The sequence below is a fragment of the Herpailurus yagouaroundi genome, unplaced genomic scaffold (assembly GCF_014898765.1).
Source record: "Herpailurus yagouaroundi ecotype Mexico unplaced genomic scaffold, PumYag 192, whole genome shotgun sequence".
Lineage (NCBI taxonomy): Eukaryota > Metazoa > Chordata > Mammalia > Carnivora > Felidae > Herpailurus > Herpailurus yagouaroundi.
The window spans coordinates 20352728-20379507 of record NW_024412423.1 but is presented as its reverse complement, the minus strand read 5'-3'; the positions used below and the strand labels follow the sequence as shown (position 1 = coordinate 20379507).

Genomic DNA, 26780 nt, shown 5'->3' with positions numbered 1-26780 from the left:
TCTGAGCCCCAAGTATCTCGTCCCTGTAGTAAGTAAAGGGCAGCAGTGGAGAAAGGGCAGTCTGCCGACTAGTTTCTCCGTGTGGCTTCACCTGAAGCCTTCTTTGATGAGATGATCCCAGTGCAAGGGGGTGAGCTACTCAGGCAAGTCACACTCAGCAGCCGGGGCTCTAGTGGGGTCCCCATAGAATGTACTGGTGCCTCAGCGACAGCCAGCTGCTGTGCTCTTGGACCCACTGAGTAGCTGACACTGTCTACAACACAACATTCCTCTCCCAGGTGGCGTTCACCCGAATCACCTGTCAAGTGGGGAGGCATTACCTCTTACAACAGGGCCTGCTTCCCGTATGCCTCCCTAAGAGGCTCAACAAGCCTCAGTTGGGACCAAGCTAAGAACCTGAGCAGGCTTGGGACATTTTTATTGCTTCTCACAGACCCCTGTGTTGCCAAGACTCCTAGAAACTGAGAAGAATAAGCCCCTCCCGATGACAACACAAGCCACTGAAATAGCCAGTGTTTTCTGAGCACTTAGGCTGGCCAAGCCCTGTGCTAACACGTCATGTGGACTTTGCCAGTGTATTTTAACCCACGTTATGGATGAATCTCTAGGTAAGGTCACACTTATCTGCAGCCACACCACTGGTGGGTGTCTTCCTAGACCCAGGACCATGCTTTGACCTCTGTGTCACACCACTGGATGCCCCAACCTGGCCATTTCAACCATCATCACAAGCAGGCCATCACAGTGCTGTGGTCAGCACCCCACAGAAGTTAGATACGTGCAGCCAAGCCCAGCGGGGCTCCACTTCGACCACTGAGCAGGGCGTTCAAGTATCACGGCGGTGTGGAAACTCCAAGTCTGCCCTAGATCTTTTGTGCCAGCTGGTGGCCAGGGCTTCTGCTTTGAGATAAAGTGAGCAAGGTGTTAAGAATGATTACATAATGAGGCTCCATTTCACTTACCTCTGGAATCAGGGTAACAAGCCATTTAAGGACAACTGGGGTGAGCTCAGCTGGTGTCTACATTTACCCTGCGGGATGTTGTAGGATTTTTATAGCCATACATGCCTAGGCCATATCTTAGTATTTCCCTTACCCTGGGACATACTTAATTCTTTGGGGGTTTGCAGCTGTGCTTGCTGGCTTAAATCCAGGCCTACAATGAAGTCACTGGATTTCTCCAGAAATAACCCAGGGGTTCCTAGTTACAACTAGGTGAGTTAATCCAGACTAGGTTCAGAGGCCACTGTACAGTGTAGCCAGCAGGCAGTGTCTGGGGCTCCCTGGCACCAGGGGCTGCTCCAAGGGCAGAGCACGTGCTCTGTAACAGAAAGAGGGCTTTTCCCTCTAAACCTGGCAAGGAGTGCCCGGCGTGGTACAATGTCGGTGACCGCTTGGTTGTGAAACAACTCGACATGGCTCACCCTGGGTCCCTCGGGTCCTCGGATAAACCTGGACAAGGCAAATGAAGCAGTATTCATTAGCCTTTTATATCCTGACCCCACTTCACAAGAACGAGGGGCTTAGAGAGCTTGAACCTCTTCTCCTTGATTTCTTACAAAAGAATCTCTGAGGAGGGGGAGGGGAGCCACCTGCCAGGGAAACTGAGTGCCTCACAGGTGAGAGCCTGTACTTGCCCTGGACCTCTGGAAGAGACTGTGTGGTTTAGATGACTTCATATGCTAACTGGCACGTCCATGGTGCTAAGGGCAAGTCCATGCCCTTCTGCCCCATGTCTCCCCAGACTTGTGAGTCTGAGGTCATGATGCGGTTGAGTCCGTTAGTCACGCCCAGTGCTGAATCCAAGAGCAAAGCCCAAACCCAGAAGCACCATGAGGTATCCCTCGGCTCCAGCTAGAGAATGAGCCCCTCCCTCCAGGTGGGAAGTAGGCTATGCAGCTGTTCAGTCCCTCCCTGAACACCTCCCACCCACACCCACCGGCCCTACCATGACCTAGTCTCCACCGAAGAGGCTGCTTTTGGCCCAGGGGAGTCTACGTAAAGCAAAACCAACCGCTGAGAACCAAAAGAGGCCACTTGAGATCCATTTCCTAACTGCGGAAAGATTTAAGGCTTCTCTTCCAGGGGAAACACGATCAGTAGCCAGGAGCATGCTGGGATCTCGTACTTGGTGATCAGGGTTTTTTTGTCATTAAATTGGCCCTTTGTGCTTGGCCCCACGACAGCCAGGTGAGGCCCCTGGGGGTGGGGGGGCGCCTCTAGCTGCAGGAGCCCATGAAGTTCCTGGGTTGGGCTGACTCCCAGCACTTGGGGGTGACGTGTGGGTCCACTAGCCAGCTCCCTTATGGAAGCACCATGCTAAAGTAGGTGGAGTTGCCTCCCAGAGACCTAAGTCCACTACCTGCTGACCTGGAAATAAGCAAGGTTTTCCGAGTGTTAGAGAAGTTAAGCTCTGTGTCGGACTGAGAGGGGGGAAAAAAGTTGTAGTTGTCTGGGAAGACGGGAAGATGTTGAAAATAGAATGGTGTGAAAGACACAGGAAAGCAAATGCTGAATACCTGTGGTGCGCCATCCCCGTTTCATAGAGGAGGTGACTGGAGCTCAGAGGGATTCGGTGATCTCAGGATCCCAGCCTTGCAGTTAGGAACTGCAAAGCACATCTTGACTCCAAAGTCCAGACTCTTAACACCTGCCCTGCCCTGCCTTACCCTACTCCTCCTTACCAGGGCATCATGTTCTTGCTATTAAAGAATCCAGATGGTGGATGCAGGTGTGGGCCACACACTGTGGAGGACAGGGGACAGGCACCCTGCCTCATGTCCCTCTGCCCTCGTGCTGAGCTCAGGCCTGGCCAAAAACAGCTGGCAGCCTGAGCACGTGATGAAGGAGCTATGGCAGGGAATGTAGGGCCAGCCGGGCCTCAGCAGGACTGAGGTTGGCAAGCCATGTGGCTCGCTTGTCCAGCTCAGCTGGGGCTCGGCCCATCACAGTGTAGACTCCCGATGCTGCTTCAGGTCCCAGGAAGGCTGGGGTGACATGCAAGGCTCACAGTGGCAGCGGACGCAGAGAGCTTTGCAGGCTGCAGCGTGGTGCAAGAGGCTTCCTGGCAGAGCCCCTGGGAAGCTGAGGAGGCACCCTTGGTGCTCACGACAGCAGGAATGCTGCCTTGCTCAGGAGTGTCCTGAGGAAGCAGGAGAGAAGGCAGGAGGAAACTCATCCCTGGGATTGGTTCCCTTTTGTCATTCATCCCAAGCATAATTGAAAACCATGAAGATCCTGAGCTGCCTAGGTAGGATTCGGTGCTGTTGCCCAGCAGTGCTCCTGGAGGTCTGGTTCGGTCCCCACTTGGCCTGGAAGCTGGACTGTGGCTTACTGAGTGGAGGCTGTGTGTGGACACACAGGGAGCGATGTTCTGTGTCCATTCCTCCAGATAGTTTCTCTTCAACCAGGGGGAAGGGGTTGGGGGGATGAAGAAGGGAGGACAGAGGGCCCTGCCTAGTTAACTGCTTCTCTGAGTGCTCAAAAGACTCCAAGCCAATGGGCAGAGGTGCTGGGGAGTTCGCATGTGGCTGGTGGGCAAAGGCACAGAGATCCCACTCCAGGGGGCAGGAGCTGGGTAGGACTTTCCACCCTAGGCACGGTGCAGCTCCCATCGGGTGACAACTCTGTCACAGAGTCAAGAGCTGAACTCTGAGCCAGAGAGACCTGGGTTCAAGTGCTTTTGGCATACAAAGAAGGCAAGTGAACATACTTGTAATATGGGAATAACAGTAGTAGCTCTTGCCTTATCAGCCTGATGAGATCTGCTATATCTAAAATGCTCAGAAAATGCCTGTTTACGGTCCAGGGTGGCACAGGTATGGGAGAGATTAGGGGTTGTCTCAGCCATATTTCACTACAGTTTGTGGACACAGATGGTCTGAGCTGATGGCCCCTCAGAGAGCCTCCAATCCATTATACAGAGGGGAAAATCAAGGCCCAGAGAAACTTGCCAAACCAGGGATAAAATACTTCTTTCTGGAGCTGCCCCACTCCCTGATGGCAGGGGCAGGACCCCATTTACAGGCTGGGCCACCACCTTCTGGGGCTTCTCCATCCACAGCTCTGCCTTGACCTGGTTGGCCTCTCTCAAATTATTAGTATGACTTCCTCATAGACCAGGCCTCCCAGAGATGAGGCCCAAACACTAACATGATTTATAACTTCATGCAAACCTCCTGCATTGCTTTCATAGGAAGGAGGGAGACCTTCAGACATAAATGATTAATCCATTAAAATAAAAACACACTCGAACTCCCCCACGGTTCAGACAAGTCAGGATTCTTTCTCAAAACACAATAATAATCTCCCAAATCTGTTTATTACTCCAGCTTGGTACTTTTGTGAATGTGCCTCTTACTTAGGACATGTTTATGCTGCCTTTCACCTTGGAAATGATCCATGCTTCCCAAAGAAAACGGGCCTTTGTGTTACATATTCAAATGTTTTCACGGGAGGGTTTTGCAAATTTAAAAGAAAGTGAATGTGTTTACCCAGAATATATTAATTTCAAATGATTTTTTGGTGTGTGAATTAATACAAAGGAAGAGGGGAGATGAGGGCCAACGGAAAACAGGTGGGTCTTTGTTGCCGGCAGGAATTTGTGTGTCCCCACCACCCACTCAGTCTCTCACAATGAAAATGCAGGACTTTTTCTGACTGGGCCCCATCCAATTGGGGGCCAGGGCCACCAGGGTCTTTGACGTCTCCATGCCCAGTCAGCTTCTCAGGCTCTCCTGTCCTGGCAGGAGGCTGGGTCCAGAGCCCTGGCTCTAGTAGGATTTGCATGTTCTGCCCAAGGTGATCAGGGGCTTCATCCAGAGCCTGGGCCTGTTCCACACCAGCTGTAAGATTGATGGCTGTGTCACCGTACACAAGGAGGACAGTTTGGTTCTGAGGGCAGTGAGTAAGCTCCCACCCCACTGATGAGATAATTTTTTTTTTTTTTCTTAAACGTTGTCCTGTCAGTTTTCCAGTTAGCAAGTGGTCGGGTCAGGGCACGATGAGCTTCTCAGCGGACCTTGTGCAAGGCAGTGAGCGAGGAAGACCCAAGGGGCCTAGGACTGTGCACAGGGTCCCTAGCTGTCCCGCTGTTGTCTCCTCCACGCCAGTCCAGCAGGACAAAGGAGGGGAGGCCTGAGCCAGCAGCTTCCTGGCCCCGAGAGCCTGCAGTCTGTGTTCACGGTGACCTGGGTCCTGCCACCCACCGTCCTTACCTCTTGGCCCCCACCCTGCCCCAACTGCTACAGCCCATGGATTTGCACTGATTGTTCCCTTGGCTGACAATGCTTCCCCCTCCTTTGCTGCCACCCCCTCATGATCCTCCAGGTGTCAGCATAATCTGTATCCCACACATACGTACGAGTCTCCTGCGGGCCATTCACAGGCCGCGGGTTGGAAACCCAGCAGTGAGCAGGCCAAAATCTCTGTCCTCTTGGGGCAAGTCAGAGGGTGCTAAATACTCAGGAGGAGAATGGAAAAACATATAGGATAAGGAAAGTCAGATGAAAGGTAGAAATGGGAGAGGGGATGGCAAGTGAAAGCCTTACTGAAAAATTGACATCTCTGACATCTCTGTCAACTTGCTGGGAAAGTCACCAGTCCCTCCACAGGATCTTGGTCTGAGCAGCCGCAGGGTGGAGTGCCCATTTTCTGAGACAAGAGGAGGTTGGAGGAGCAAGTTTGGGGAAGAAAGTTCAGGAGCTCATGCAGACATGATAAATGCTAAGGTGTTGTGCACCCGGTTGGTTTCTGAGCTTGAAGGTGAAGGGACATCCGGGACCAAGGAGGTGCGGTCAGCTGTGAAATAGTACAGATGAGGACAGAGAACTGGACACTGGGGGCAGGGTTGGCATGTGGGGGCCGTTGGAGAAGAGCCATTTCTGTGGCGTGGTGGGGAAAATCTGATGGGACTGGCTCAAGAGGCCGTGGAGGAGAGAAATTAGAGCCCCCAAATATGGACATCTCTGCAGGGTGCTTCCAAGGAGAAAAAATGGACAGTATCGGGGAGTGAAGGTGGGGGAAAGAGGTTTGGGGTTTTTTTCCCAAGGTGGAAATTAAATGCTTCTCATGGACTGATGAGAAGAATCCTTAGAAAGGGGGAGAAGGCTGCAGGAGTAGGAGGGATGTGCTGGAGCAATGTGTCCTGCAGCGGGTGAGGAGGCATGCTGTCTGGGGACATAAGACTCAGAATGGGATGAAGGAAGAAGGCTAGCAGTGGTGCTGAGAACCAAGAGGTATGCCTACCCCACGGACCAGCCCACTTCAGAGGAGGAAGAGGTGAGAGAGAGAGAGCCAAGTCCCCTTAAGAGGCTGCAGGAGAAGCAATGTTTCCAGGTTTCCATTTGAGCGAGAAGGTGAAAGAACGTTCATACAAGAGTTTGAGGATATAGGACATTTTGCTGATGGCTGAACATGAGTTCCAGAAGATACAACCGAAGGTTTTGGGGATGAGGGATGCCCCAGAAGCCCAGACTTCTTGTCAATACTGACATGCTCCTGAATAAGGGGCAGGATGAAGAGTGTCCTAACCACCTCTATTTACATAGTTGGGGCCACACTGGGAAGGGTGGGCCTTGGAAGATGGAACATGCAGAGTTCTGACAGGTTGGAGGCCACAGGAGGCGTGGTCTTAGCCCCAGGATGATTGTGGCTCACAGAGACCCATGGCCAGCAGGGGGCGCCTCTCACCATGAGAACATCTGAGCAGTATTTCAACCGCTGCCAGTGCAGGTGTCTTTGCCCAGTAGACAGTCATGTATTTTTAAGTGAATGACTCATTTCACACCCTTGACTTTCAGTCACGTTTCACTTTGTTCTAGAATGTTGCCATGCATTTCAGTTGACAGCCCTGAATTGTCGTCTTCCAAGTCAGAACTGACTCAGGATCTCACCTGGAACCTGATAGGTAGAAGCAAATCCTCCAGCCCCATCCCAGACCTCCGAGACCAGACCCTGCGCGGTGGTCCCAGTGTAGTTTTAACAAGGCCCCCAGGGGATGCAGATGCACGCTTGAGTTTCAGAACTTCATGGGTCCACAGATGGTATCAAAGGTCAGGACTGAGGCAAAGGACTGCCTTCAAGGCTGGTACTGACCACTGGCCATCTATCTGAAGAAGCCAGTCCACACACCACGGGTTTAGATTTACCAGATCAATAGACAAACCTCCCATCAATTGAGGGATGGGCACCATGGGTGTATGGAAGGTCAGTATTTCCTTTGTGAGGTGGAGAGTGGCTCCTACTGGGTTCTTTAAGTCTTTCCAGACCCCTGTCCCTGTGCCCCAAAAGCTTCCCCAGCCCCCACCACCCTGTAACGCTTATCACATTTGGAGTTCATTGTTTAATCACCTTCCCCGGGACAGAAGGCTCCGTGGGGATATGGACCAGTCCCATCTTCATTCATTCTTTCCCTAATGCCGGCCACCGCGTGGTATTTAATAAATGTTGGCTGCGTATCATAAATTGACCGAGCTTTGTAAAACCAATCCAAACCATTAATGTGGTGCCTGACCCAGAGGTGGGGATTCCCTCAGCAGTCCCCTGCCCCTCCCCACCCCCTCCCTGACCCCCCCCCCCCCCGCATTGGTGGCTGAGGGCGGAGTTGGTAATATCTGGTGTGAAAAAGTGCCCGTCATTGCTGTTGTTTTTCAAAATTTACTCAGCTGTTCTTGCACATTTTTTCTTCTGGGTAAGTTTTAGAATTCTTTTGTCAAGACCTCACCAACTGATTTGAATTGCAATTATATTAAAGGTATGGTTTAATTTGGGGTATCTCCTTTCTTAACCCCAGTACATCTTCCTATCCCAGAAAGTCTCTCTACAATTACTCAAGTCTTTTTTTATGTCCTCAGTGAGATTTTACCATTTTTTTTTTCACTTAGGTCCACCGTATTTTCTGTCTGGTTGCTGTCAGTAAGTAAGCTATTAGTTGTGTATGTTTTGGTACTGGCCCCCGTATTGCATTCACTTATTAAACCTTACTACTTTTGGGTTCATCATCGGGAGCATATCCAGGTAAAATACATTTTTTTTCTCCATCCTTTTAATATTTGTGCTTCTCATTTCTTGCCTTCAATTGACTGTCACACCTGCTATAATGGTGAGTCTGATATTGCCTTCCTGCCTTTTCATTTTTTATTTTTTTTTCCAACTTAATATTTCACCAATCTGAAAAGAATGGTGCTGTTTCTTCTTTTTATAGAGATATTCCTCATTGTAGGAAGCGAGTATGATTCTGTTCCTATTTTATTGAGGTTTTTTTCCTCCAAGAAATTGATTTTGCCTTTTTTTCAAAAGCCCTTTCAGTGCCTAGCAAGAGAATCAAATTTTGACTGCCTGTGATTTTGGAGGTGATTAATTATAGATTTCCTGATAGTTAGCCACTGAAACATATTATACTTGGTCATGGTATGCGCTTTTATTACCATGCTAGACTTGATTTGCTAATACGTCCCTTGGGATTTTGGTTCATCCAGTCCTAAGTGAGTTAAGTCTGTAGTCATCCTTTTTGTGCTCTTTGGCAGGTTTTAGTGTCCAGGTTATACTAGCTTCATGACCTAATTTGCAACATCCTCTCTGTCATAGGCTATAGGAATGATCCATTCCTTCAACATACGAAAGAAACTTCCTATGAAACTAGTCAGGGTGACTTTGAGTTAGTAGCACTTTTTTCCAACCACATGACTGATGTATAATTGATATACAAAAAAAACTACACGTACTGAATGTATACAGTTGGATGAGCTTGCACATACGTGTGTACCCACGGTACTGTCACCACGATCTCGGTAATACACATAGCCATCACCTCCAAAAGTTTTCTTGTGTCCCTTTGTTTTTGTTTTTTAGTTTTTTGTTTCTGGTAAAAATGTGTAACTTGAAATCTATCCTCTCAATGGATTTTTAAATATACAGTACAATATTGTTGACTTGTAGGCCATTTGCTATGCAGAAGATCTCCAGGGCCCATTCATCTAGAATAAGTGAAAAGTAGCACTTGAAAGTTTTTTAAATAATCTCTTCTTGACTAATTCGTGTTGGTACTTTTAAGTTTCTTTTTCTTTCTTGAAGTATAATTGACATACGATAGCCTATTAGTTTCACTAGTACATCATAGGAATTCAATATTTTGGTATGTTATGAAATGATCCCCATGATAAGTCTACTTAATAACCAGGAATGGTGGTTACGATATTATTGACTGTATTCCCTATGCTGTCTCTTACATCCCTCGACTTATTTTATAACTGGAAGTTTGTACCTCTTCATCCCCTTCACCGATTTTGCCTACTCCCCAACCTGTCTCTGCTCTGGTAACCAGTTTTTCCTGTATCTGTGAATCTGTTTCTGATTTGTTTGTTGGTATGTTTTGTTTCTTAAATTCTAGGTATAAGTGAAATCATATGGTATGTGTCTTTCTCTGTCAGATTTCACTCTCTCCTTTCACTTAGCAGAATACCCTTCAGGTCCTTCATTGATGTCACAGATGGTAATATCTTATTCTTTTTTAGGGCCGAGTAATGTATATATGCCTCATCTGCCTTATCCATTCCTCTATTGATGGACACTTATGTTGCTTCCCTATCTTGGCTATTGTAAATAATGCTGCAGTGAACATCAGTGTGCATGTATCTCGTCACATTGGTGTGTTTGTTCTGTTCAGATAAATACCCAGAAGTGAAATTGCTGAATCGTATGGTAACTTGTAACTTTTTGACGAACCTCCATTCTATTTTCCATAGTGGCTGCCTGAATTTATATTCCTACCAACAGTGTACAGGGGGTTGTTGTTTCTCCACATCCTCGCCAACACTTGTTGTTTATTGAGTTTTTGAGCTTAGCCATTCTGACAGGTATGAGATGTTAGCTCATTGCGGTTTTGATTTGCACTTCCCTGATGATGAGGGATGATGAGCATCTTTTCATATGCCTGTCGGCCATCTGGATGTCTTCTTCGTAAAAATGTCTAATCAAGTCCTCTGCCCAATTTTTAATTGGGTTGTTTGTGGATTTTTTTATATTAAGTTGTATAGGTGCTTTATATATTTTGAATACTAACTCCTTATCGGATGTGGGATTTGCAGATATCTGCTCCCATTCTGTAGGTTGCCTTTTCATTTATTGATGGTTTCCTTTGTTGTGCAAAAGCTTTTTAGTTGGATATAATCCCATTTGTTTATTTTAACTTTTGTTGCCCTTGCCTGAAGAGACTGGTCCAAAAATGATTGCTAATATTGATGTCAGAGAGCTTGACCACCTATGTTTTCTACTAGGAGGTTTTGGGTTTCAGGTCTTACATTCAAGTGTGTAATACACTGTGGATTTATTTTTGTATATGGTGTAAGATAGTGGCCCAATTTGGTTCTTTGGTATGTAGCTGTCCAGCTTTCCCAACACTATTTATTGAAGATTCTGTCTTTTCCCCGTTGTATATTATTGCCTTCTTTGGCATAGCTGTACTGACCATATGTACATGGGGTTTTTTTCCTGGGCTCTCTGTACTGTTCCTTTGATCTGTGTTTCCTTTTTTCTTTCTTTCTTCCTTCCATCCTTTCTCCCTTCCTTCCTTTCTTTGTTTCTTTCTTTGCCAGTAGCAGACTATTTTAATTACTATAGTTTTGTAGTATAGTTTGAAATCAGGGAGTGTGAAACCTTCAGTTTTCTTCTTTCTCAACATTGCTTTGTCTATTTGGGTCTTTTGTAAATTTTTTTTTCAACGTTTATTTATTTTTGGGACAGAGAGAGACAGAGCATGAATGGGGGAGGGGCAGAGAGAGAGGGAGACACAGAATCGGAAACAGGCTCCAGGCTCTGAGCCATCAGCCCAGAGCCCGACGCGGGGCTCGAACTCACGGACCGTGAGATCGTGACCTGGCTGAAGTCGGACGCTTAACCGACTGCGCCACCCAGGCGCCCCTTTGGGTCTTTTGTGATCCCATACAATTTTAGGACTCTCAGGTCTTATTATTCATGATTTTGTGAATAATGCCTTTGTCATTTTGATGTGGATTGCACTGAATCTGTAGATTAGGTAGTATGGACATTTTAACAGTGATAAATTCTTCGAATCCATGAGCATGGAATGTCTTTGCATTTGTTGATGTCATCTTCAGTTTCTTTCATCAAAGTCTTACGGTTTTCAGACTACAAGTCTTTTACTTGAGGGGCGCCTGGTGGCTCAGTCAGTTAAGTGTTTGACTTCAGCTCAGGTCATGATCTCACAGTCCATGAGTTCGAGCCCCGTGTCGGGCTCTGTGCTGACAGCTTGGAGCCTGCTTCAGATTCTGTGTCTCCCTCTCTCTCTGCCCCTCCCCTGCTCATGCTCTGTCTCAAAAATAAATAGAAACATTTTAAAAATGTTAAAAAAAAAAAAAACAAGTCTTTTACTTGGTTGAGTTTATTCTTAGATATTGTATTCTTTTTGATACAATAGTAAATGGGATTGTTATTTTTTTAAGTTTATTTCTTTTGAGAAACAGAGAAAGTGTGAGCAGGGGGAAATGCAGAGAGAGAGAGGGAGAGAAAGAATCTCAAGCAGGCTCTGTACTGTCAGCGCAGAGCCCAACACGGGGCTTGATTTCACAACCATGAGCTCATGGCCTGAGCCAAAATCAAGAGTCGGGCACTCAACTGACTGAGCCACCCAGGCACTCTGGGATTGTTTTCTAAATTTCTCTTTATGATAGCTTGTTATTAGTGTATAGAAATGCAACCAATTTCTTTTTGTTGATTTTGTATCCTCCAGTGTTACTGAATTCATTTATTAGTTCTGGCAGGTTTTTTTTGTAGAGTCTTTAGGGTTTTCCATATTTAGTGTCATGGCATCTGCAAATAGTGACAGTTTTCTTCTTCCTTTCCAATTTGGCTGCATTTTATTTTTCTTGCCTAACTGCCATGGCTAGAACTTCCAGTACCATGTTGCGTAAAAGTGGCGAGAGTGGACATACTTGTCTTGTTCCTGATCTTAGAGGAAAAGCTCTCAGCTTGTCACCATTGAGTCTGATGCTAGCTGTGGGCTTGTCATATACACCCTTTATTACATTGTGGTGCATTCTTTGTATACCCACTTTGTTGAGAGTTTTTATCATTAAGGCTTCCTTTTAAGTGATCCATTTCATTGAGCTTATCATATTTACTACCTATAATTGATTACAGCATTTTCATATTTTTTATTTTTATTTTTTAATGTTTATTTTGGGGAGAGAGAGAGAGCACAACTGGGCGAGGGGGCAGAGAGAGAGAGACAGAGACACAGAATCTGAAGCAGGTTCCAGGCTCTGAACTGTCAAGCCCAACATGGAGCTTGAACTCACAGTGAGATCATGACCTGAGCTGAAGTAAGATGCTTAACTGACTGAGCCACCCAGGCGCCCCTATATTTTCATATTTTTTAATTCTCTGTGTTCTTTCTCTATTTTTTTCTCTGATCTAACTTGCCAGAAATTTGGCTTACTGATTTTTATAGACATCCACGTCTTAGATTTATTTATCAGTTCTATTCTTTTTTGACTAATTGATTCAGTCATTTCTGCTTCTTTCTCTATTGATTCTTCTCTCACCTTCTTTAAATTTACTTTATGTCTGCTAGGCAGGCTTGTATAAATAAATGGTGATCTAGCAAGAGCCCAAGTTTATTAACTCCCAGGTCACGGCCACACACATTGTAGTACTCTGGGTGTTCTCTCACCTTCTCCAACTCCCCACCAGTCTAGTGCTCCTAAGCCCCCCAGTTCTATCTCTGTGCTCTTGAATTACACCCTCCTGACCAAAACTCTATGATATATCCAACTTGAACACCGTTCCTCCCTCTACCAAATTCACAGCATAAGGAAATTGTCTAGATTAATTACTGTTTCTTTCCTCATTGAACAAGAGAGAGAGAAGGGAGATGCACTTTCATGCTGTAAGCAGCCCTCCAGATAGGCCTTTGCTAGAGCCCCATTTACTTCCTCCAGCCCAGTAGCCTGATCTGCACATCCTGGAGCTCTCCCCCAGAACCTCCAACAAAGAGAAACTGGGAAATGACTCAGATTGTATTGTTGTTAAGTCTCTATGTGGTTGTCACAGGGTGCCTCTGAGCTCTTGTTATGAAAACAGCTCTGGGATATTCTGAAGCTGGATTCATGCCCTTTGCTGGTTGTCCGTTTGGCTTTCTCCTCAGCCCCCCAGCTTTGCCCCACAGGTGAACCAGAGAAAAGACGTGAAACTCAGACTGAGTTAATGAGATTATTAATAGCCTCCCAAAGAGTTTTGAGAGGGAATTGCACAGTCCATGTCTCACGGGGCAATGGAGACTTCCCTTTGTCCTCAGCCCAGCCAAGCACAGGTCAATGGACACCTTGCTCACATTCTGGGATCACCAGCAGCCTCCTTCTCCATAAGCATCAACTTGTTCTACCTCTGGTCCCAAGAAAAATCTCTCTCCTAAAGTACTGAGATGCTTTCTTTTCTCAGACAATACTTCTGGGAAAATGTAGTGGCCTGCTTCAGGAAGAATCCATCTTCCACCTTTCCACAAGGTGTGTATTGAATTGAATATCCAGGTGCCTTTACATACACTCTCACAGACCCGTTTTGGAAGTATGTAAAGTATATGGATAAGTAAGAGCCCTCGAGTCCACTGAAAATGATAATTATTTCATTTCCTGGGCCCAAAGCTACGGGTAGGAGGGAGGATCCTCGAAACAGTCTTCATTTCCTCCAGGCGCCTCTCCCACAGACGGCTCAAGTAAGAAAGGCCAGCAAGCTGTGGAGGGCGCTGACACCTTGCCCACCCACGTTTTTCTCATGAGTGGGACAGTCACATCCTTGGCCCCGAACTTGACTGCCAGGGCCCAGGGCTGAGCTATGCAGGCCACACTTGCCTTCCATCCACAGTGCAGGGGGTAAGAAGTGGAGAAATAAGAGTGATCCAGTGGAATGATCAATGGACTTCCCCGGAGTGGTAATGTAATTAGCAGCCCTGCCAGTCAGTGACCAGAAGTGCTTTGCGAAGCTCTTCCTGCAAAAAAATTAAGCCCCTGTCCAATGGCTTTCCCATAACAGAAATAATATATCTGAATTTTATTCATTTAGAAATAAATTTGCAGCGGCTGTTGCTCTTTACATGTAGCGGCTGAATAGCATTAAATAGTTGGATGTCTTTCTGATCATATTTAGAATAATGATGAAAGCCATGAATTACAGGGTACAAAGGCTGACATGTTTATTGCTTACAATCCATTTTATAGCCCTTTCTTCTAGGGCTTGCATTGCTGAACAGGGTGATTGTAAGCGGGTTACAAAGACAACTCCAGACTTGCCTGTGGGTTCACCCCTCTGGAGCAGGTCTCGGGGCCAGAGCACAGGCCTGAGGCCAGGCGGGGGCTCTCTCTGACCAGCACCAACTTGATCCACAGTCCCGCCAGTCATCCGTGTGTACCCGGAGACCCAGGCGCAGGAGCCCGGGGTGGCAGCCAGTCTGAAGTGCCACGCAGAGGGCATTCCTATGCCCAGAATCACTTGGCTGAAAAACGGCATGGACGTCTCAACCCAGATGTCGAAACAACTCTCCCTTTTAGGTAAGAACTGCCCTCAGTGTCGCCGTGTTATTCCCGTCAAGTTCCAGCTGACACTTTCCCCAGGAATGGAAATGAGACGCATGATTTGTTTCTAAGTCAGATAAGCCAGACGTGTTGAGAGCGAACAAACGTCTCCCCAAATTTTCCGGCTATCTGGGCCAACGCAGGTCTTGCGGGCTTTTTGAGCACAATGATGACAAACTGCCAGTCAGGTCTCATGCCACCTTCAATTTATTCAGCTCTTCCAGCCCTTCCTGGGTGTGTATCACAGATGTTGGCTGCCCTCAGCCCTGCCGAGGGGTTGTGTTTCTAACCTCAACACTGAATAGAAGGGAGACGGGAGGGGGGCACCGCGGAGATTGGGGGGGACCCAGCTGAGCAGGCCATATTGAGCACTGTCCTTCCTCCAGCCAACGGGAGCGAACTCCACATCGGCAGTGTTCGGTATGAAGACACGGGGGCGTATACCTGCATTGCCAAAAATGAAGTGGGTGTGGACGAGGATATCTCCTCACTCTTCATCGAAGACTCTGCTAGAAAGACCCGTGAGTCCACTCTCGTCTTTAAGCTCCTCACTGAGCTGGTTGGGGGGTGTTTGGTGCAGGGGTACCAACTGACCAGAGCCAAAGCTACCAACATGAGCCCCTGAAGACAGGGGGAAGCCCCATATGTTTCTGTGCTTAAAGCTGGGAGCAGAGGTGCCCAAAGGTGAGCAGACCTTCCCTGGCAACCTAAACAAAACCCAGAGAGGGAAACTCCCTGGACAGCAGACAGAGCCCAGGACCACAAAGAAGCTCACATATCCTAGTCCCAGTTCTGCCTCCCGCTTGCTGTATGACTGGAACCTCTGCCCGTCCCCCAATAGAATTCTTCATACTATCCACCCACCGGCCAGTGGTGCAGACTCCATACATGATAGACTACATAGATACCAATTCATGAATTGTATCACATGCTGCCGTCCCGCCATGGCCCAGGAACTGGCCTGGGCACACATGTACAAATAACCTTTATACTCCAGGGATAGAGCCTACCCAGCATGCCCCCCGTACCCCCCTTGTAGCCACTGCCACCAAGTGGCTCTGCAGGTTGATTTCATAGACATGGGTGATAGACTTAGTCTCTTTCCCTTGTTCAGAGACTCCAAGCTGAGTCTTCATCATCCAAAGAGATAATCACAAGTGTTTCAGATGGTCTTCCTGTGAGAATCCTAGTTGAAAATCAGCATGGCTTCTGGAAGTAATCCAGGAGCTCTGGCAGAGATGTTGTTCACTCTTGTCAACCACAGAAGTGGAGGATCCCGTTCGTTTCTGTGATCCTGGGACCTGATTTCAAAGATTGAGTAGAAATTGCAAGAGTCCCAAGACCTGGAAACGTGTGTCCAGGTTCAGAGTCCTGTCAGCGTGCTGTTGCTGGGGCAGTGAGCGGTGCAGACTCTCTATGTGGCAGAGTAGGTAGCAGTATGTCCGTGAATGGAACCCTTACAGTCAAGACTCTGACATTTCTTTCTTCTTTTTTCCTTCCCTCAATCACGTTCCTGCTTCCCTATTCTCTGATGCTGTAGTTGCAAACATTCTGTGGCGAGAGGAAGGTACCAAGCTTACTTGTTCTGTGTTGTGCTTGTGATCACCTGTGCTCAGCCTTCCATCATGGGCCATCTTTCTGCGAGCCACCATCTGCTTTTCCAGACACCAAGCAGTCCTCACAAGTCGAGTCCACGGGCCAGATTAGCTGGGAGGGGCCGAGGTCAATGTCGAACTCAAATGGCACACACTGAGAAGCAGATTCAAAACCTGCTAGTCTCTTTAGTGGACCCCTGTCCATTAGAACTTAAAAGTAGAGAGTTGCCATCTAAAGCTATTTGAAACTCCTCACTGAAGCAGACTACTTGGCAGGGGCTCCTGGTCAGAATGGGCCTTCAACTTTTTTCCAGGAGCTAGTACCAGTGTTGGGGGTTAGTGCACACTTTGAGGCAATGGCAAAGAAAAAAACCCACCACGATTTCTGTCAATGTATGTTTACATGCATAGTTTTGACATGAATAGACTTTTTTTTTCAATATATGAAGTTTATTGTCAAATTGGTTTCCATACAACACCCAATGAACAGACTTTTTAATTTTATATTGATGAAACCATCTTCAGGTAATAGATCGGACCATAAAAATATTGTCGTTTTTATACATCGAAAATGGTCTGACACTGACAGTTCACGTGCTTCAAAAAATAGGCCCGTGTCAGAGCTGGGCTATAGAGCCTGAGTCACAGCGTGGGGTGTATGTGCATTTGTGGGCCTCAGCCCAACGCAGCCCGTCCACCAGAGCAGAGTTCAGATCACCTTGAGGTAACTTATTCTCCACTTCAGCAGACAGGGCATGGGGGAGGAGTATGAGAAGCCACAGAACGTACCGTGTGATTTCAGGGCTAAACGCTAAATCTCCCTCCTGCAAAACCAGCATATTTACCGTCTCATTTTTCCCTCATGAACATCACATGGTGTTAGGTAGACTCTAGCGTGTGCATGCATACCCATGCTCAGAACGGTTTCCCAAACGTCAGGCACCGCAGCTCACGGTATGTCTTGAGAGCAAATCAGAAGCAGGGCCTGGAAAATGAGGACTTGCTGCCAATAGGCTTTAGGATTCCTTGGAAGAATAAGTCGTAGCGAAGGCCACTCACCATGGACAGTTGTCCCTTGCTGCTGCCTGAACCTAGCTAGTAGGCTGCGATATGCACAGAGAGCTTTCATCGTGTGTCTTTAAGAGGTGGTATTTTTTTTAAGGTGGCTTCATACAAAGGGGCTCAAGTTTCAAAAGTGGAGACCGGCAACGCATGCAGGAGGCCCTAAGATGTGTGCAAGGCAGCCATTAGTGGCCCCCACTCAAGGCCAACTTAAGACCCACGGCTGCCTTCGGGCTTCGGGCTGGCAGGTGCCGCCCTCCTAGTAGACAATGCAGTGCTGAATCCATTCCATCCCACCTGCACAACCAGGCTGGACAGTTCAGAGCTGGAGACGGACATACAGAAACAAAACCAAACAGGTCACAGGCTGCGGGGAACTGTCCAGTCTCACCACAAGATGTGGGATGATGAGGGCACACAAAAGCAAAGAAAGCCCCCGTAGTACAAGCTAAACTCACACAGACCCTTTCAGGGGGCTGGGTCATGAGGCCTGATCTTCTGGGAAGTCAGGTGTTTGTTGAGTCCCACACTCCATTGCCTACTGGGAGGAAGGCACTGTGCTTGGCCTCACACGTGGCTACACCTGCAAACCCCACATGGAGTCCACTGAACTTTCAGTGTGATGCTGCGTCAGAGAGCTGTCGATTTTCCAAGAGGCCCCAGGAGGCTGTTTCCGGGGTTTGTGCTTTTGCAGGGACTTTGACCCCTAGGTGTGACCAAGAGAATTTTGCCAGGTGAGAATGTCCAGAAGAGAAGGCCCTGCTGAGGCAAGATAAATGGGAACAGAGCAAATATGTGCCAAAAGCTGGGGTGCCCTGAGAGCAGAGACGGGGTGCTCATGGGGGCCACTTGGTCTGGCTCTCAGGGACAGGCTGCCCAGCTCCCCAGGACTCCCCACTGGGACCTTTGCAGGGTGCTCCCAGGCACTACTAGCTTCTGAGAGGCTGGGGTAATGCTGCTCCCAGTAGCAGGAGCCCTCCTGCCCAGAACCCCTCTCAGCACAGTTAAGACTGTGCCATGGAGTCAGGGACCTCTGTCCACACTGGGAACCACAGGCTCTGATGCTTCCTGGTCACCAACAGCTCAAGGCCCAGAAAACTGCCTACAGAGCCACTGGAAGCAAGTGGAATGGTGGCTCCTATTTGCCTGTTACATTGTTTTCTTTCTTGTTTAAAAAATTTTTTTAATGTTTATATTGTTGAGAGAGAGTACATGAGCAGGGGAGATGCAGAGAGAGACGGAGAGAGAGAATTTCAAGTGGGTTACACACTGTCAGTGCAGAACCTGACATGGGGCTCGAACCCACAAACCATGAAACCACGACCTGAGCCAAAACCGAGAGTCAGACACTCAACTGACTGAGCCACCCAGGCGCCCCTGTTTTACTGTTATCTAACACTAAAAAATTTACCCAGATATTCAATTAAGTCAGTACATTGGTTTTCTCAGCATGCTAGGAAAAAGCCTGTTTTTCATAGATTTAATTTTCTTAGCGTTTGTGAAAGTCTGTTTAATATTCTACCTTCATGAGAAATGAAGTAAGGGAGAAAGAGATAGGGAGGGCGATTCAAACCTCACCTATCTTTGTGCCCTGTTTACCTTTTATGGAGAGGAACAGTGAGGGAACAGAGCCCAGATCAGGGGCTCAGGGTCCAACCCCAGCTCTGGCATAAATGCAAGTAACCTCAACCAAGCCCCTTGCCTTCCTTGGACCTCAGGTATTTTGTCTTTAATAAGGGGACTGAACTAGCTCCTCCCAAGGCCCCTTCTCTGCTGCTCTGAGGGGGGTTTCTCCCCAAGTGACCACAGCCCTGGGGGGTGATGGGAGCACGCAGGTGGGTGCACCCAGGCAGGCTCTGTTGCCTGACACGGGGCTGCCACAAAAAACCAGTAAGGCAGGAGTGCCTGGGTGGCTCAGTCAGTTGAGCATCTGACTTCAGCTCAATTCATGATCTCACAGCTCGTGGGTTCGAGCCCCGTATCATGCTCTGTACTGACAGCTCAGACCCTGGAGCCTACTTTGGATTCTGTGTCTCCCTCTCTCTCTGTCCCTCTCCCATTCACCCTGTCTCTCTCTCTCAAAATTAACATTAAAAAAAAAAAAAGGCAGGGGTGGGGGCGGAGAGGTGGGAGCAAGCTGTCTTGAAGGAGGGGTTTTCTGGCACAGGCAGGGCAAGACTAAGTTGGCACAAGGGGGTACCAGCCACAGCACTCTCAGGACCCCACATTCCGGGAGTGGTGATCTATGTAAATGTGTTTAAAAATAAGGAGCCTTTTGTTTTTCTGGCGTGATCTGATCCATCCTGATTTGACTAGTGGATGACAAGCAAACAAAGGGCAAATGCTTGTCAAAGCCAGAGCTGTCATTTATTGGAAAATTTGTGCTGGTGGCCAACCCTCGGTGCCCTAGGGCAGAGGTGTGTGTCCGGAAGGACAGCCTGGGGCCTGCAGAGCCCTTGATAGGCTGTAGTGATTTTAAGCCCTCTGGCACTTTCTCTCCTTGCTCCCCACACACCACTTGCTTATCTTACATCACCTTGCCCAGGACGTGCATTTCATGCCTTTACCACAGGCACCCAAACCGCAGGTTTCATGTGTGCATAATGTGGCATGTGACCCTATCGAGGGGCTAGTTGCTGCAGGGTAGCATAACCATGGCTGTGTTTGCTCCTCCCAGGCCTCAGTGTGGGAAACATGTTCTATGTCTTCTCTGACGATGGCATTATCATCCTACACCCCGCGGACTGTGAGATCCAGAGGCACCTCAAACCCACTGAGAAGATCTTCATGAGCTACGTAAGTTTCTGTGCCGGGGGCACTTCCAGGTCATACACAAACACATGCTGAACACTAGCCTTTGACCAGTGTGCCCCTTGATTTCTGAAATTCCATTTGCTAGATGTGGTGTGGCTCCACACGCGTTCCAGGGCTCAGGAAGGAACACGTGGCGGAGGGTTTAAGGTCTCACTCCTTCGTCAGGCAGCACCTTCTGTGCACAGAGCCTGAGGTGATGCCCAGGGCTTACAAATGGGTTTCTGGTCCCAAGTTCACAGGGAAAGGATGGACACAGTGGTGTGAACAGCCAGCCAAACAGGTGCTGCTGGAAAGATGTACCAGGTGCACTGGAACCTTGAGCGAGGCCTCTCCTGACCTGGGGAGGGCAAAGTTAGATAAGCCTGCTGAGCAGGTGATACCTGGGCTCAGGTTTGAAGAACAAGCAGGAACTGGTGATTTCTAAAGGAAATGTCATGCATGCGGCACATAGAGGCATAAAATGTTAGGTCACATCTGGGGAATCGCAAATTCTCCATGTGCCTAGAGGGAAGCATGAATGTGAGAAAGAAGATCAGGATGACAGTAGCCAAGGGTCAAAGCTGAAGAGTTTTAATGGGATCCTCAAAGGTCTGGGGACCTCTGGAGGACCTGATATGGCGCATGGCCCTGATCAGGTTGCTTTAGAGCAGGTGCAGAGCCCCAGTGAGGGTAGTGATCGGAAGGACTGGACTAGATGCACAGAAGCAGGTGAGGAGGCTGTTGTGATTATCCAGGTGAGAGACAGTGGTGACGTAGTGGAGCCAGTGCCAGTGGCAATGGGAGGAATTGAGTTGATTTCAATGCTATCACAGGTCAGATCAACAAAGACCGTGAGGAAAACCTGGGGTCTTGCTGGGAGGAGGAGAGTACTCTTCATTCAGGAGGAGAGGCGGGTTGGGGGGATACAGTTCATTCTCTAACACTCTCTGAGACATGTGCCACATTCCCAGTCTGCTGCTGGATACCCCACAAGCAGGGCACATAGGCTCCCCGCCAAGCAGATGACAGTGGCCTGTGATGCACTAAATTTGAGATGCCCACAGGACACAAGCATAGAAACATCCAGAAGGATAGGTATGGAGAGTGGAATGGCATCAGTGAGTTGGAGAGCCCTTGGCTCTCTCGCAGGCAAAAGAAGTAGCTTTAAGAAAGCCGGGAAAACATGGGTCACAGAACCTAAGGAAGGCTAAGTTTACAAAAGGAAGGGGTCTTCAATGAGTCAATAGAGGAGGTTAGCTTGGAGGTTCTCAGTGGCCCCCAAGGAACCAGGGGAGAGAGTGAAACATGTGAATGCCCCAAGTGTCAGAGACACTACAAAGTTTGAGGCCAAATGCAAAGTGGCAGTACAACATGGACAGAGGCTCAAGAGATCATTGCCGGCAGCAGGTCTAGGAAAGCCCTTCTAGCCCTCAAGACCCTGTCCACAGGCATCCCCTAGATGGTCCTTCCGCACCTCACCCCACCCCACCTGACCCCACGGCTCTGCCTCTCCCACTGGTATCCCACTTGGCCTTGGGTTGGTGGTTTCTTGTGTAAGGTATGACCTCTTTCACCAAACCCTAGCTACTTGAGGTTAAAACAATGCCATTAATGCAAAAGAGTCTTCTAGAGCCCCCCATGCTCTCCCCTTGAAAACCTACAGTGAATGAACTGGTGACCATGATGGGGTTGGAGCTCCTGGAGTAAGTGGGTGGGGCTCAGGCAAGTTCCTGCAGCCAGCTTGTCGCATTGCTGTGCTGGCTGTTGGCATGTCTCAGGCTGTTGCATTTCTCACATTTGTAGCTTTGGAACAGCTGTTTTCCAGGCTATTTCACTTAAATTAATCATTTTTTAGAAGTGTTACCCCTGATGAATTTTCCTTGTATGTAATGGTCGTGAAACCATCTAGAAAGAGTGGTCCTAGTTAACTTCTGGCAGTTAAGTTTAAATAATTGCGCCCTGTCACATTGGCACTAATTTCTCATAGATTTGCAATAATATAACCTGTAGCTTGAGGGAAATTGCTCAGATCCCAACCATGACTCAAATTTCCAAAAAAACTAGGACAAGACACTGTAAGAGAGGTCCTCAGGTGTATCAGGCAGCACAAGACCACAGTAAGCTGTGGAACAGTCCCAAATAATAGTGTGCTCTTCTAGAAAATGCCCAACACCTCCCAAGAGGGTTGCAGTAAAGCAAATCTCTTGTACAAATGCCAAGTGAATAGGAGGTTGGTGCTTTCTCTTTGGGGCCCCTCTGTTGGATTAGGTGTCCCCATTGCCCAGTGGGCAGCAGCATGTGGAATAGGTAAGGACAGAGACTTCTGAACCAGGTACACTTGGGCTCAGATCCCACCTGTGTCACTGGAGGCCTCAGTGGCTTTAGGAAAGTTACCTAACCTCCCCAGCTTCTGTTTTCTCATATGTAAACTGGGATCATGGTGAGGATGAAATGTGACCATGATGACAGGCAGTGGCAAGGGTAGAAGGCAAAAAGAGCTCTGCTCCAAAGCTATTGCAGTCGCTTAGGAAAAAACTGGAAAGGAGATAAGCTCAGGGATTTAGGAGGTCGTCCCCGTAGTTCTTAGTGACTCATTTGTGGCAGACCGCACAGGAGAAGGGAGCATGCTTGGTCTTGGCTGGCCAGCTGGTGCTAAAGACCTCGCAGAGGAGCAGGTAGGGAGTAGAGGAACTGCTCAGGGGTGGATGGCCAAGTATGAGGGGGACCATGGGAGAACCAAGCCAGAACTGGAGAAGGTGGCTCTGAGCTAAAGACACAGACCTGGAGCCATCGGCATATGGGTACTGGCTAAAACAAGGGTGGGAGACAAGACAGACCACCAAAGGTATGTATGAGTGGTGTGAGTTGGGCACCTGAACAACACCCTGAGGGTCATAGTTAAGGGACAGGCAGATCAAGAGGGACCATGAGGAAGACTGAGACAGAATAGAACCAGAGTCATGATGAAAAACAGGAGAGGGGCGCCTGGGGGGCGCAGTCGGTTAAGTGTCCGACTTCAGCCAGGTCACGATCTCGCGGTCCGTGAGTTCGAGCCCCGCGTCGGGCTCTGGGCTGATGGCTCAGAGCCTGGAGCCTGTTTCCGATTCTGTGTGTCTCTCTCTCTCTCTCTCTGCCCCTCCCCCGTTCATGCTCTGTCTCTCTCTGTCCCAAAAATAAATAAACGTTGAAAAACAGGAGAATGTGTATCATGAAATATAAAACAAGGTCCCCCTTTTCACTCATGTATTCATTCAAGTGTATTTGAGGCACCCATTCTGTGACAGGCACTTGACTAGGTGCTAAGGACATAGCAGTGAACCAAACAAATCGCCTGCTATCAAGGAGCAATCTAGTGAAAGAAGAGAGACCAAACAGATGTAGACAAATCAATGCATGAAGGTAGCAAATGATAAACGCAGCAAAGAACCTGGTGATACCAGGTTAGAGGGTCAGAGAGGACTTCTCCATAAGGTGGCCCATAGACAGAGACCTGGAGGATATGAGGGGATAAAGTGTGCATATATCTGGGGAAGGGCATTCCCAGCAAAGGTAACAGCCAATGAACGCCCAAGGCCCAGAGCAGGAGGGTGACACAAGGGAAGAAAAGCGTGCCATGTGCGCACACACAGTGGGTAAGGGAGGGAAAGGCTGAAGTTCAGAGAGTAGCAGGAACCAGAGTGGGCAGGGCCCCGTAGGCTTCAGGAAAGACTTGGATCTTATTCTGAGCAAGAAGAAATATTAATAGAGTAGAGGGTGTTAAGAGGAAGAGTGAGATGGGCGGACTTACAGTGATCCCCCCAGTTTCTTTGTTGACAACATTTGGGGGAGGAACCAAGAGTGGAATCGAGAAACACAACCTGGATGTGACAGCAGTTACTCAGGCAACAGATAATGTGGCTTGAGGCAAGGTGATGGAGATGGAATCCATGAGACAAAGTCAAATTCTGAATGTGTATGACCTGGATGAGGGCTGGAGGTATACGGAGAAAAAGAGGAGTCAGAGGTGGCCTCAAGGGTTTTGGTCTCTGGAAGAAAAACAGTGGGGCTGCCATTTTGTTAATGGGATGAGCAGGATTGGGAGGTAAACCTGGGAGTTGATTTTGGACTCATGAGTTTGAGGTATGCATCAAACAGCCAAATAGAGCTAGGTGGGTGCCTGCATAATTCTGGAGTTCAGAGAAGAGGGTTGAACTAAATATAGAAATTTGGGAGTTGTAAGCATGTAGATGGTATTTGATGCTATAGGTTTCGATGAGATCAGCAAAGGGAGTGGATTTTAGAGAGGGAAAGTGGTGCAGTGGCCCCTGTACATTCTGACATTCAGGATGGGAAAACTGAGCAGGATCAAGCAACAGAGAAGGATCCCCCACTGGGGTGGGATGGAGGAGAAGGAAGCACAGAATAGCACACTGTCAGATGATGTCCCAACTTGAAATAAAAAGATGGCACAGGCTTGACTTCAGCCAGGTCACGATCTCGCAGTCCGGGAGTTTGAGCCCCGCGTCAGGCTCTGGGCTGATGGCTCGGAGCCTGGAGCCTGTTTCCGATTCTGTGTCTCCCTCTCTCTCTGCCCCTCGCCCGTTCATGCTCTGTCTCTCTCTGTCCCAAAAATAAATAAAAACGTTGAAAAAATAAATAAATAAATAAATAAATAAGATGGCACAGGCTTAATTTAATAACCAAGAAGTCAGTACAGAGCTCTGTGGGAGCCCTGCTGGCTTTGTGCTAAGGAAGAAGAAAGAGTAGGTCACTCTTTTGGGAGTCTGGCCACTGAAAGAAGTTTTCTCTGTGATGGGGGTGCAGAGAGGGAGAGGTTCACATGCAAGAGAGAAGAAGACAGGCCTGGAGGCGGTGGATGAAAAACCCAACAAATGGAGTTACAGCCTCACATGTGGGAGGGGATGAAAGTTGAAGGTTAAGTGAAGCTGGTGACATGGGAGGACTCATGTGCCATGTCTGTGGATTCTAAGAGAGGGACAGAGGAGGGTTAAGGGAGAGGGAACCCACACCTGGCAGGGGGGAATGAGGGATTAAGAAGATATATGGCAGCCTATCTCCTTCACAGGAAGAAATCTGTCCTCAAGTGGAAAGAAATGGCACCCAGTCATGCCAGTGGGCATCGGCAGTGAACATCAGGCACCGGTACATATACGTGGCCCAGCCAGCACTGAACAGAGTCCTCGTGGTTGATGTGCAAGCCCAGAAAGTCCTACAGGTACGTCTCTCTAAGGGAGTGAGGGGGGCTTCTGGTTCTGGGGCACAGCGGCCACATTCCTCTTGGCTTTTTGCACATTCCCCAGCTCCTACAAGAGGCAGTCAGACTAGGGGCAAGGGGCAGGGGGGAGCAAAGAAGGTTCCTGCACAGTTACTCATCAGTATTTATTGCCTACTATGGACCAAGCACTGTTCTAGTTTCTTGAAAAATAGCCATGAATGAGCAGTGAAGTCCTAGAACTTATATTCTAGTCTGTCAGACCATGTATCAGAATTTTAGAGAGCTATAAATTCTAAAAGCTATTTACAGGTCAAATGTGACAGAGGAACTGGACGACTCTTTTAAAATTGTATTACCATTTATTTCTGAGAGACAAAGCACCAGTGGGGGAGGGGCAGAAAGAGAGGGAGACACAGAATCCAAAGCAGGTTCCAGGCTCCAAGTTGTCAGCACAGAGCCCAACGGGGGGCTCAAACTCACAAACTCCTGGGGGGCTGTGAGATCATGACCTGAGCCCAAGTCAGACGTTTAACTGACTGAGTCACCCATACACCCTACAAGACTCTTTTAAACTGGTCCTCACTCTGGAGATTAATAGATTCTGATATAAATGTCAAGTGGGACTTCCATTCTGGGAGGGGAAGGAAGGCCAGTGGGGCTAGAGTATGGTGAGAAGGTGGAGACTGGGGTGCTATGAAGATAAGGGGTAAACCAAGGCCCAAGCCATGAAGAGTTTTCATCTGGGGAATGACCTACTCTGATTTATATTTTTAAAGAATCAGTCCTTTCTTTTTTAAATGTTTATTTATTTAGAGAGCCCACATGAGCAGGGGAGGGACAGAAAGAGAGAGAGAGAGAATCCCAAGCAGGCTCCGTGCTGTTGGCACAGAGCCAGACACAGGGCTTAATCTCACGAACTGCGAGATCATTACCTGAGCCACAATGAGGAGTCAGATGCTTAACTGACTGAGCCACCCAGGCACCCCTAAAGAGTCAGTCTTTTAAAGAGATTTTTAAATGTTAAACTTAGGTTTTAAAATAGGCTCTGTTAGAACAGACTGCAAAGCAGAGTTGTGGCTACTAAAATAATCCAGGCAAGAGGTGCAGACAGCATTGGAGATGGTGAGATATGATCAGATTCTTGATAGATTTTCAATGTGGAAAGATTTCTGCTGAGTTGAATATAAATTTTCAGAGACAGGCTGTTTTGGGTTTCTGTTTTTTGTTTTTTTAATTGAGAAACTGTAAACGGGCCCTGGGTGGCTCACTCGGTTAAGCATCCAGCCTCTGCTCAGGTCATGATCTCATAGCTCATGAGTTCGAGCCTTGCTTTGGGCTCTGTGCTGACAGTTCTGAGCCTGGAGCCTGCTTCGATTCTGTGACTTCGTCTCTCTCTCTCTACCCCTCCCCCACTCATACTCTGTGCCTCTCTCAAAAATAAATATTTAAAAAGTAAAAAAAAAAAAAAAAACATTGTAGAACGATGATGCCATGAATGGTGTGTGGTGGAATGACTAATGGCCCCAAGATG

The 26780-nt window shown here is 48.0% G+C and overlaps 1 protein-coding gene across 3 annotated transcripts in view; it reads left to right on the top strand.

Annotated features, from left to right (window-relative positions):
• Window positions 1-26780, top strand: part of FSTL4 (follistatin like 4) — a 442413-nt gene that overhangs the window by 394912 nt on the left and 20721 nt on the right. For all 3 annotated transcript variants that reach the window (XM_040444472.1, XM_040444471.1, XM_040444473.1), the window contains exons 9-13: window positions 14399-14560; window positions 14971-15105; window positions 16125-16151; window positions 19919-20037; window positions 25100-25249. In XM_040444472.1, the coding sequence (XP_040300406.1) occupies window positions 14399-14560; window positions 14971-15105; window positions 16125-16151; window positions 19919-20037; window positions 25100-25249 (593 nt within the window). The remainder of the gene's footprint in view (window positions 1-14398; window positions 14561-14970; window positions 15106-16124; window positions 16152-19918; window positions 20038-25099; window positions 25250-26780) is intronic.